The sequence below is a fragment of the Brachyhypopomus gauderio genome, chromosome 4 (assembly GCF_052324685.1).
Source record: "Brachyhypopomus gauderio isolate BG-103 chromosome 4, BGAUD_0.2, whole genome shotgun sequence".
Lineage (NCBI taxonomy): Eukaryota > Metazoa > Chordata > Actinopteri > Gymnotiformes > Hypopomidae > Brachyhypopomus > Brachyhypopomus gauderio.
In genome coordinates this window covers 9,950,274-9,962,515 of record NC_135214.1, presented here as the reverse complement: position 1 = coordinate 9,962,515, position 12,242 = coordinate 9,950,274, and the positions used below count along the sequence as shown (strand labels likewise).

Genomic DNA, 12,242 nt, shown 5'->3' with positions numbered 1-12,242 from the left:
TATCCCGTTTGCTGTTCCCTGCATCATTTCAGGACAGATGCATAAATATTGAAATATATTTTAATTTAGTTGATTAAATTCTAATGGGTTTTAATACATGCAACAAACAATATGTGTATAAAGAGTGTGTCCGGATCATTGTTTAAAAGCATAGTAAATGACTCTGAAATCATAAAGAAGGGCATCTTCAAAATGAACTTGTTTATCAAAATTCTGGGGAAGGCAATAGTGTGAATGGAGACTTGGCAAGAAAAAATGTTCTCATGGAGTGGACATGTTTTCAAAAGAAAACATGCCAAGTGCAGAAACAACAGAGGTAAGGAACATAGTGAGAACATTCTAACACAATTTAGCCATATACATACTGTATAATTGTCAGATGCATCTAATGCATTTTAATTCATAAATTTAACATAAATGTGGAAGTTCTTACCAACTATTTCAGGCTTTACAGTGTCAGGTATATATTCCAATGAAACAGCCTTTAAAGATGAAATCACTTGTGGCTCAATTTTAGAAAGGTCATCAAAACTGCTGACTGTGTATGTGAAGCTGGGTTGCAGTGAGATTCTGTTGAGCTCATTTAGATCTGCAGTTTCCACACCAATGCTCATTGATATTACTTCAAGATCTTTTAGAGCCATAGCAGGACCTTTTACCACATCACTAGATGATGTACTAGATAATAAAATAAGTATCTGAAGTCGTCCACTTCCCAATGAAGAAGTAAAAACATTATGCCTCACAAACTCCAAGGCAGCTCCAATGTTTGCCATTTGTCCTCCTTTGTGTTCCAAAACTTTTATGGCATTTAAAGCTTCCTGCTTCTGTTTATAAGTATTGAGATAAAAATGCGCCCTGGGCTCGCCACTGTACTGCACCACAGAAACTCTGTCTTTACCCTCCTCTACACTGAGGCTCTCCACAATTTTTTGAACAAAATCACAAATGGCATGGAAGCCATTTTTAGACTCATCAGAACCATCCAGTAGGAACACAACATCTTTTGGGATTTCACCGGTATGAACTAAAATACAATAAATAATTTTTAAAAGAGCCTTTGAAAAGAAAACAATAGCTTAATACCAAATTAAACAATCTACATTCAGAGAAAATGTGCCTTACCTTGTTCCAGAACAACCTCGAGTTGGTCTTTTGGTAGACTCACGTAGCTGTTGAGCTTTTGCTGCACTGTGCCGAGCTGACTAAATTCTTTCACATTGAAGGCAAATGATGGATTGTGTGAGATAGCTGCAATCTGCTTGGGATCTGCATTTTTCACTCCAACACCAAAAGGTACAACTCCTTCAGTCTTTAAGGCACCTGCAGGTTCTCTTACACTGTCCCTCGATTTCCCTCCAGTCAGAACAATCAAAAATTGGGGGACATTTTGGTTTGCTCGACTACCATAAGCGGAAGATAAAATAGTGTCTTTCATGTATGTTAGAGCAGCTCCAGTATTCAGGTTCCTGCCACCAGTCAGACTAAGTCGTCTAAGAGCCCCCAAGACTTCTTCTTTGGTTTTGTAGGTATTTAGGTAGAAACTTGGAGCTGGTTTTTCACTGTGTTGGACAACTGCAATACGCACTTTATCAATACCAACTTCAAGGGGTTCAATTACTTTGATTATAAAGTCACGGATGTATCCAAAGTCTCCTCTAACATCATCAGAGCCATCTATCAAAAAGGCAACATCCCTTTCACCACGATCAGTGACAGTAGTAGTAACTGTGGACAAAAGAAGAAAACAATATTTATGGTTATATATATATATATTTATGTGTAAACATGCTGCTACACTGAGATATTCGGTGTCTTACCTGGCTCACCAACAACAGTAATGAGTGGCGTCATAATATTTTCAACAACATTTGGCAAGCCATCAAAAGTCATCTCATAGTATGCAAGATTTTCAACAAAAGCGATTCTCTTTAGTTCAGTCTCCTCCACCTGACCAGCTCCAACAGCAAAAGTCAGGACTCCAGCCAGAGCTACTTGGTCTGCAACTCTCTTGACTTCATCTTGAGATGGACCTCCAGTGATCAGTACCAAGACCTGTTGGACCCCCTGGCTCACACGAGAACCAGCTGAAGTCTTGAAGTGGTTTGCTAGGGCGTATTTTAGGGCTGCCCCAGTATTTAACACATCTCCCCCCATTAGTTGTAACTGAGCTATTTTAGCAAGTACATCTTGTTTGGTGCTATAAGAATTCAAATAGAACTCTGTCCTCTGTCCCTCAGAAAACTGTATGAGTCCAATGCGCACTCGTTCTGGCCGCACATCTAGCCGTTGTACTACACTGGAGATAAAGTCTCGGACAGCCGGCAGGTTATTCCCAACGTAGTCAGATCCATCAACCAGGAACACAATGTCCCGTACTACTCGCTGGGTTTGGATAGTTGTGATTTCAATTTCTGTGGAAAGAGAATTCAAGTATTATTTATCAGCAAACAAGGCAGTGATGTGAACTACAGTGATATATCAGCTGAGAATGTGGTATAAAATAAAATTGTTTCAAAGAAAATTATTTCAAAGAGTGTGCATTATTGATGCACTGAGTTTGTAATGTATTTTTTATATTATATCTAAATAATAATTTCTAAATATTACCTGGCTCGGTTGGACCTTCTGTCACAACAACACCTGAAATCGTAGATAGTGGTGAAACAATCTGTTTGGGATGACGCTGCAACATTCTGAAGTCCTTCAGCATAAACACCAGGCTTTCATCAAACGCTATCTGCTTGAGTTCTGCTTCATCGGCAGTCCGGGAACCAGTGGCCATGGTCAAGACACCCATTCGTTGTAGGGCCTCAGCTGGTTGTTGGACACTGTCTTTAGACTTTTTGCTGGTGATCAGCAACACAAGCTGTGGAACTCTTTCTTCAATGCGGCTTCCTTTCGCAGGTATAAGCATGTTGGTCCTTACAAAGTCCAGGGCAGCACCAATGTTGACATCAGGTGATGGTTTTGGTTTAATTCGGGCGAGGGCAGAGATAAGGGAATCCTTTGTGCTGTATGAGTTTAAGTCAATCTCGAGTCTTGGGGTGGTGGAAAACATGGCCACTCCAATTTGCACCTGGTCAGGTCCAATTGGCATGGTGTCAATAAATTTTCTGATGAATTCACGAATTGCATTGACGAGAGTGGCACCCATGCTGCTGTCAATGAGGAATATTATGTCCCTCTTCGAAACAGCCATGGCTAAAATGAGAAAGAGCCAAAGTAACAAATGTTATTTTTGTCACCTGAGAAACTTGTATTGTTCATTTTATACAAAGACAAAATTTTATTAAATTTTATTGCTGTCAACTTTTAGCACTGTTATTTTGTATTTTTGATTCATGTAATGTTTGATAATTCCATGTGTGTCAATCACATTTTTATGAACTTTAAAAACCCCATATGTTCTCCTGGGTGCAGTCAACATGGTATTAGTGCAAATATGATCAAGTCTATTAATTTATTAATAACTAATTCTATTTGTATCCTTCCAAACAAAGCTTATGCTGCCAAATTCCCCAAAACAAAACTATCTGAAGAAGCCACCTATCTATAAGAATCATATCATAGCTATGGCTGATTGAACTATTGAAAGTTATTAATTCTCAAGCACAACAGCTCCTCAAAAAGTAGCATAACTACTCAACCAGAATTTTTCCTCAAACATAAATATACCTCCCCTACAATCACTTCTCAACCACAAATATTGATCATCCACAATTACACCCTAAGAATATAATGTTTATCAAAAAAGTGCCCAACCATAATTAATTAACCAAATAATTGTTAACCCAAATCCAAAACTAGTTTTTCACCCCCGCACTCCTAAAAACAAGAACACAATATCAAAGAACCCCCACAGAAAAAAATAAGTTAATAAACATTAATGCCACACATAAATATCCTCCCATATAAACTGTATAAATCCCTTGACGTCATGAAAAATGATTTGACTACTTTGTACTTTTCAGGAGAACTGCAAAGAGTTCCTGTAGCACTTTGTTATCCATATAGATGTCAAGACATAATACTATCAATCTAATATCAAATAACAATTAGCTGATGCCATGGTTGTGATCAAATGATGAAGTTCTACAGGGATCAGTGTTGTCTGTGTAGTCTTGTTGTTCTGGCTCTTGTAGCTAACATGTGAATGATTAACAATATATTTATTTTTGACTTACTATAAGACCCTAATCAGTGAGTAATTATATATTCTTTATAGTTTTGCAATATCCAATAAATACACACATACAAATGCACGTGTCATAGACAGTTTACTAAGAAACTGTGTCAAGTCCAGCCAAGTAAAGTATGTTTAAATAGAGATGTGGATGTTTTTCCCAATAAAGGGGAATTTACACAGATTGCACTAGAATGCTGTATGCTTGTATGTTTTGGTTTGTGCCATAGCCACTTAGGTGGTGCATGTTGTACTTTAATGACCACATCACCTGTGTGTTATGTTCTGTGTTTTGTGCCCTCTGTGTTGTGTTCTGTGTGTTGTCTTCTGTGTGTTATGTTTAAAGTCCTTTGTGTTAATGTGGTCTTGCGGATCACTGAAGTTGCACTGACCTCTGTTGTTCTGGTTAGTGCACTCTAACATTCAATTGGTGCACTTTAAACCTATACCTAACCCTAACCATTCTGTCACGGTTTGTTTAAGCCCCTGAATCTGTCTGTGTGTTTACGTCTGTCTGTGTCTATGTGTGTAAGTGCGTGTGTCTGTTTTTATTAGTTTGTATCTGTGAGTCGTGTCACTTGGCACTGTGTCTTGTTAACATTATGTATTGCACCTGTGTCCAGTTTATGTTTGCGTATTTAAGTGTCTGTGTTGGTTTGTGTCCTTGTCAATCATTGGTCTGACTTCATCCCATAAAGTTTGATGTTTAATGTGGTTATCGCTAAATAAACATCTCTGATTACTCAGCTCTCGTCTCAGTGTCCTCTCACCCTTGCAGAATTACAATTTCATTAGGCTCTTCAGATGGAGAACCCTGTTTGCTTTCTCCTTTTACATTCTTTGTTCATATTATACATGTAATGCCATGTAAAAAAAACTATATTACATGCCCTTTTTTAGCAGGAAAGCCTATTCATGTAAGTGGTCAAGTAATGCAGCATGACTGCATAATACAGATCATAAAGAAAAGGTAATTTCACTTATGGAAGAACACCAAACAAAAGCAGATAAATGTGTTAAATACTCATATTAAACTCAACTAAACCTTGGTAACTTATGCTTGGTGTTATGAATATGGGTGTTTTTGATTTTGTTATTATTGAATGAATGTTACTATTCCAAGAAATTTTTTTTTACCCAAACCAGGAACTTTTTCAGAAGAAATTTTTCATTTTACGTATGTTAATGGTCAAATATTATTATTATTATTATTATTATTATTATTATTTATTTATTCCATTATTTAATAAAAGCAATTACTAATCATGTGTAATTTCAGACATCCTCCTTGCATACTTACATACCTTCTGTGAATTCAGTGTGTATCACAATGGTGCGCTGGGCCACCCCATTAATATTGTGAAGCAGTCGATCACTCACACTGGCCACTGTTCTGATATCATGGACAGGCAGAACAAAGCTTTTGTCGGTTGCAATAGGCTGTAACTGGGCGATAGCTGAACTGCCCATGGCAACAACAAATGTATATACATTGGCCTGCTTCAGTGCTCGTTCACCCTCACTGATATCATCAGTGGACTGCCCAGCACTGACAATTACCAAGGCTTGGGGTACCCCTTCATCTGCCCTCCCACCTGCCTCTGGGCCCAGCAGATTATCAGTTACCTCCTCCAAGGCCACCCCAAGATTAGAATCAGCTCCACCAGGGAATTCAAGCCCTTGCACAATATTTTGGATGTCTCCTTTGTTGTCAAAGCTATTGAGATAAAACTTTGTCTCTGGGTTAGCACTATAGAGTACGAGGGCTACCCGGATCGTGTCCCTGCCCACATCAAGCCCTTCAATCACTCGCAGAGCCAAATCACGGACGCGAGGGAAGTTGGCAGCTCCAACGTTCTCTGATCCATCAATTAAGAGTACAAGGTCAGCGGAATCTTGTGCTTTGAAAGGAGAGAACAAGAAAGAGAAACAAACACAAAGCAAAATGCAAAATGTGAGGGTTAAAAATGCAAGAGAGTGAGAAGACACGGTGCACACATGATTTCATGTGTCAAGACATTGATGAATTTTCACAGTGCATCATAAACACCATGCTGCATGGGGACTGAATCAATGAAGAAACCCATTATTATTATTTTTGGTATTTCTCCTTCAAAATTCTACATTCTTGATATTTTTTGCTATTAAATTTTTTTTTTACGTCATGTTTTCTAGGATGAGCAGCCAGTTATGACATTTGAGGAGCCATGAAAGAATACAGGATTTTCTGTCTTGGCTTTATTATTCAGGTGGCAAATGTTTGGTAACTAAGAGATGGTAAGCCCATGTTATGCATGCATTTTTTTATTTCCATGACTATTTACATTGTAGATTCTCACTGAAGGCATCAGAACTATGAATGAACACGTGGAGTTATGTACCTAACAAAAAAGTGAAATAATTGAAAACATGTTTTATATTCTAGCTTTTTCAAAATAGCCACCCTTTGCTCTGATTACTGCTTTGCACACTCTTGGGATTCTCTAATTGAACTTCCACTAATTAACCCTGATAAGGCACACCTGAAAACCATTTCACATGACTACCTCTTGAAGCTCATTGAGAGAATTCAGTTAATAGCTTGATTAACTCTCTGAACCTAAACCAGGTTTTTGAGTGGTGTATGCATTATAACGTTAATTTGTTGATATCTATTGATCAATAAAATTAGCATTTGTTAATTAAACCAATTACTGTGGCAAATATATTTCAACCAGTGGTACTGGGTCACTGCACAGACTCTGAGCTTCACCTTTGGTAATGAGATCATTTCATCTATTCCAGCTATCAAATACATATTTCCCTGAAATTTCAGGGTGGTGCTCTTTATAATTATTCATAATCAATCAGTATACACTAGACTAATGTCTAACTAAGTTGCTAGTTATATAGTGTACATTTGTCTATGAAACTAATATAATTTTCATTTGTGTCACCTCACCTGGTAGTGCAGTGAAATGTGCTTTTTGTACTGTGTATTAAATGTCTATATGTGGATCTTTTAACAAAGTTAATCTTCGCTAGACAGGTGTAGTGCTTGGGATAATTCCTTGTGTCAGTGGGCTCCTCAGTTGTATTATTGACACGTCTGGCTCCGCCCTCTACCCCTGTCGTGGTTTTATGTGCCTTAATCCCACCTTTTTGTTTTTGGTTTCCTTGGTTTCACTTCTATCTGTCATGTCTATGTATCTATGTCCTGGCCTTTGGTTATCATTGTCAGCTGTCTCTCGTTACTCATCATTGCCTGTGCATTTAACCCTTTTGTTTGTCCATAGTTTTTGTCAATTATTGTGAATGCATGTATGTATTCTGGTTGTGCGTGAGTTTGTCTTTGTTCCCTCGTTTGGTTAGTCCATGTGTTTAGAGTTTGGTTATGTATGTTAGCACTCCTTCTCTGTATTTCTCAGTGTTTCCGTCATTATGGTAATGTTTAGCTTCATGTTGGTATAGTTCTCCCCATGTCTGAATGCTATGCTAGCTTCTTTCCCTGTTTCTTCGTGTTTGGTAGTTGTGTGTATTTGTTATGCTTAGTGTGGTTTGGTGTTACATTCGTTTGATGTTCTTTTCTGTTAATTCTCTTCATTAAACTTGTAAACTTGTGCGATTGTGTCCAGTACCAGCTATCAGTTACAAATATTTGGGATAATTTTTTGTAGCAGTGGGCTACTCGGTGAAATTATTTGCTTGAAAATAGTCAAGAATGTATAAATGTTGAAATACAAGATCTACATATTGCTATTTATTTGATGTAAATATTTATTTAATATAAAATATTGTAATGTATTATTTTGTTCATTGTTTTAATTAATGTTTCTAACATGTTATCTTTTGTGAGATTTGGTGGAGAATGCTTTATTTTTGTATTATTTAATAATAATTAAATGTGTGGTCCCCAAGGAGATGTTTGAATAGGTTTTGATATCTGCATATAACTTTGCATCTTCTTATTAGTGAACACATTTTTAAAGATTGCAAAAGAAGCATTTTTACTGTTAATGTTTGTAATTTTCCTCGTTGAGCAGACACATTGAATGTAATACATTTATAGCATCAGACATAAGGCTGACATAATGCTTATGGACCTCCTATTGCAAAGTGGCACTTTTAAATATATTTATGGTATTAAACATGTTTATGCTTCTTGATTATCTTCTGTGATTCAGTCCCACCATGCAGACTCATGTTACAGAATTCAGTTATAACAGTACCAGTCATGACCCTTTGTCTCATCTTTCCATTGAATTACAAACCCAGTAATATTCAGGGTTAGGGTTAATATACTCCAGCACAGCAGATAGTTTCACTTGCCTTTTTGAGGGGAAAAAGGCACAATTTCATATTACTGTTGCCACTATAATTTTTTTTTTAATGAAAAGATGAAAACAAGCAGGTTCATCACTGTATTTTATTATAGAAGCCTGTTTTGTTTGGTTATATGAAAGATTGATGCTTATTACCACATACACTCAATAAGACACTGAGATCACACGACACAAGCTGCTGTGGGTGGTTATAGCTCTTATCAATGTAGCTGATCTGAGGTTATAAGACACTTGGCAGACACTCCTATCCAGAAGAGGTTTGATGTTCATTAGTATGACAGTAAGTGTGATGGCAAGGGCCAAATTCTACCTGCTGTACCAGGTGAGCTACATCTATGCATTGTAATGTAAAACTGGGAGGATGTGGGATTTTTTAAAGGGACATTTTGTTCTGTGGAAAAAATGTGGAGAGATAGAAGGCAAAAGGAAGGTAACAGACAGACATTTAACCCTAGATTGATGGACTTTGAGTAGACCAATATACATAAAACAGTAGATGAACTTTATGGTAAAAGTATCTGCCATTTGATTTTTTCTGAACACCTCTTAAAAACAACAAAAAAAAAACAAACTGAGAGGATCAATGAACAGACATGCATAAATGCATGATTCTTAGATGAAAAAAGTGAGTTTAACAGTACAGATGAGTGGTTAATAAAGGTGTATGTTTGAATCATCCTTACATTATTTACCCATAGTCAATATTTACCAGCATTTACAATTGACTTTGGCCAATCCAGAGATTTGCTGTGAACACACCAGCATCACAATTACATTTAAATTGCACCTTTAAACAGTAGACACTGTCTCAAAGCTGCTTTTCAGAAAGCAAATCAGGAACCATGAGGAGCAAAGCAAATTTAACAGTAGCGAGAACATCTCACTCAGACATAAAGAAGAAACCTTGGAAGATGCGATTCAAAATGGCTGACACTGTACAACAGCAGTATTTTACTGTACCATACATATGCTATAGTAAATGATTGCCAACATGTTATATATATATATATATATATATATATATATATATATATATATATATATATATATATATCTGAGTATTTATTAAATTATTCTAGCAAATTACCCAGTTGTAATATAAGCACCAACTGTTTTACATTTTCATCTTAATTGTAATGCAGTGCATTATTTCCCAACAACGCCATCTTATGCTCTGTAAATGTTCTACAGTTCTATAACTCCTGTCAGTCATTTTGCTTTACTACCACCACCTAAAATGATGAATGTGTATCTGTGTAGGTGAATCCATTAATGAAATGATCTATACTGTTATATAGGTGTACAGGTACACCTAGACCTTACCTAATTCTAAATATTGGATGCTTTATGGTGTAGGTGGGTCTAATTAGAATATCTAGTGAGGTTGGAAAAAATAGGTGTACCACGCAGAATTCCTTGAAAAATACAGCAAAGTTGTTGGGACTACATTTAATTAGTGTTACATTTAATTAGAGTGTTATCTGAGAGTGACAGATAGCACAAAAAACATAAAGATATAAAGATATCAAACTTTTCTGTTCAGCTGGATATGTTCAGGTAAACTTACCATCCTGAGCATGAAGCTTTGGGAGACTTAAAAATAGCACAGCCAAGGTGCACAGTGGCAGCCACCACACTGTCCGCATGGTTCCACAGCAGCACCAGAATACACACCTGTAAAGTACACCACAAAACACACCTGTAAAGTACACCTGTAAAGTGGTGTACATTGAAGTTGAAGTTGAGGTTTCATACCAGAAAATGGCCTTTATTAAAAAAATATATACATGTTTCAAAAACAATTACATTTAAGTGACCTCAAGGTCCTGATTAGTGTATGACTGCTAACATTGTTTGAGCTGTTTGCTATGAAACATGCTGTACTTCTGTAGAGTGTGCAAAACCTTCAACAATGGCAAGAAGGAAAAAAACAACAAAACAACCCTAACTTTCTTGAAGCTCTGATTATAACACCTTATTACGTAACATTAATATTTGGCTAAATACCATCATTAAGCAGTGAAGAGAGATTCAGTATGTCAAAATACATAATACATATGTGAAATATATAAAGCGTCCTCAACGTCTTTGACAGTATTAAAGTCTGGTACTCTCCTACACAATTTATTAAGGCTACACAGGTCACCCAGATAGTCATTGTTATGAATGAGAAGAGGGGGAGATAAAAGATGTGCATGATGTGCAAAGATTTATTGTTAACTGTCAAAATTGTAGCCCATATTAATTTAAACAGAATTGTAATGTTCTGTTACAATCGGTACACAGCCCTATGCTCTGGTGGAGCATTGTCTCACTGTCTGTGTTCATTTAAATGTTAATTTTAGAGAAATGTGTAGACTGTGTGTGTATTAGGATTCATGAAGTGATTTGAGACCGTTACATTGTAATGTCACTATTCACTGTGCAACAAGTTATACATCAAAAATGGGATTTTATCCTATGCAAACTATGCAAATACAACTTTAAAATGTTGTTGTTGCAAAATGATTTTCTGCCTCCTTTAGATTGCTGATTGTTGTTTGTTATACTGAGATAAAAAATATTCTAAAGCTTAAATCACTGGTCAACATATAACTAATTACATTATTACCTTATTGCTTTGTGTAATTAACATTGTTATGATTGTTGCCATGCGTGAGAATCCATATAATTAAATTCTATTGCAAATCATGCATCACTACTTTTTTGTGTGGGTTTTTATGCATCTCTCCCCGAATGCACACACGCACGCACACACACGCGCACTCACACTAATGAAATTTAAATCATTAGTGTAATTCAAATTATATTATGAGTCCATTCACAATAATGCAAAAATAATCAATCCACTCCTTCAACATTCACTTTATATTAGACTATATATATATATATATAGACTCTCTCTACTCTCATCCTATAGTCATTTCAAAATATCATATTCTGTTACTATGGAACAAAATACTTAAAACAACCAAACTCAGAATATTTTCTTAACATATTAAAGACTTCACTGATCCCCTTTCACTTCAGTAAAAGTCAAATAAGCATAATTATGTAAATAAAGCAGTTTAAAATTTTACATATTGCCCCAAAATGTAAGTAAACTGATTTTTTCACATCACAAATAACATTTTAAATAATAACCCATGTAATATTTTTGCATCCATATTCAAAGAGAAAGGTGATGAATCTAAAGTGATTTGATTAATATGTTACCCAAGGCTGTGAGAACCTGATGAGTATTAAAGGTTAACTCAACACTGCCCTCTATTGGAGTTATTAGATGTTTAATCTAATTCAAATAATTAAGCTGCCCAGCTGTAAGGGTTGTACTAAGATAAAAGCAAGTTTGAACCAATGTGACCATTAATTACTTGAATTGCTTGTCTGTTTATGCATGTTGGGAAATTAACATAAAGTCATATTCTTATCCTTAAGCAACACACACACACACACACACACACACACACACACACACACACACATATATATATATATATATATATATATATATATATATATATATATATATATATATATATATATATATATATATATATATATAAAATTTCTAAATTCTTATCATCTTTGGTCATTCACAGTACTTAACAGCATGAAATTACTGTGAAACTTTGAAACAATGAATAAGTGGTGAACATCTGGTTCTGCTTCACATGGGTTTTATGTCTGGCTCTGCCTCTCCAAGAGTCCCCCAACCATCTGGCTGAGACTAT

The 12,242-nt window shown here is 36.0% G+C and overlaps 2 protein-coding genes across 7 annotated transcripts in view; both read right to left on the bottom strand.

Annotated features, from left to right (window-relative positions):
• The window catches only part of col6a3 (collagen, type VI, alpha 3), a 100,808-nt gene that overhangs the window by 87,974 nt on the left and 592 nt on the right, over window positions 1-12,242 (bottom strand). For 5 of the 6 annotated variants that reach the window (XM_077002089.1, XM_077002087.1, XM_077002086.1 and 2 more), the window contains exons 2-6: window positions 10,076-10,182; window positions 5,491-6,087; window positions 2,611-3,204; window positions 1,821-2,414; window positions 1,126-1,728 (exon numbers count right to left, since the gene is read on the bottom strand). In XM_077002089.1, the coding sequence (XP_076858204.1) occupies window positions 1,126-1,728; window positions 1,821-2,414; window positions 2,611-3,204; window positions 5,491-6,087; window positions 10,076-10,154 (2,467 nt within the window). In that variant the 5' untranslated portion in view covers window positions 10,155-10,182. The remainder of the gene's footprint in view (window positions 1-1,125; window positions 1,729-1,820; window positions 2,415-2,610; window positions 3,205-5,490; window positions 6,088-10,075; window positions 10,183-12,242) is intronic. The other variant, XM_077002092.1, reaches the window with a different exon arrangement.
• Window positions 36-1,064, bottom strand: LOC143511525 (collagen alpha-3(VI) chain-like; the record flags this gene model as incomplete). The annotated part of the gene is made up of 1 exon (XM_077001130.1): window positions 36-1,064. A coding segment is annotated over one exon (669 nt), but the record flags the coding sequence as incomplete, so codon positions are not given.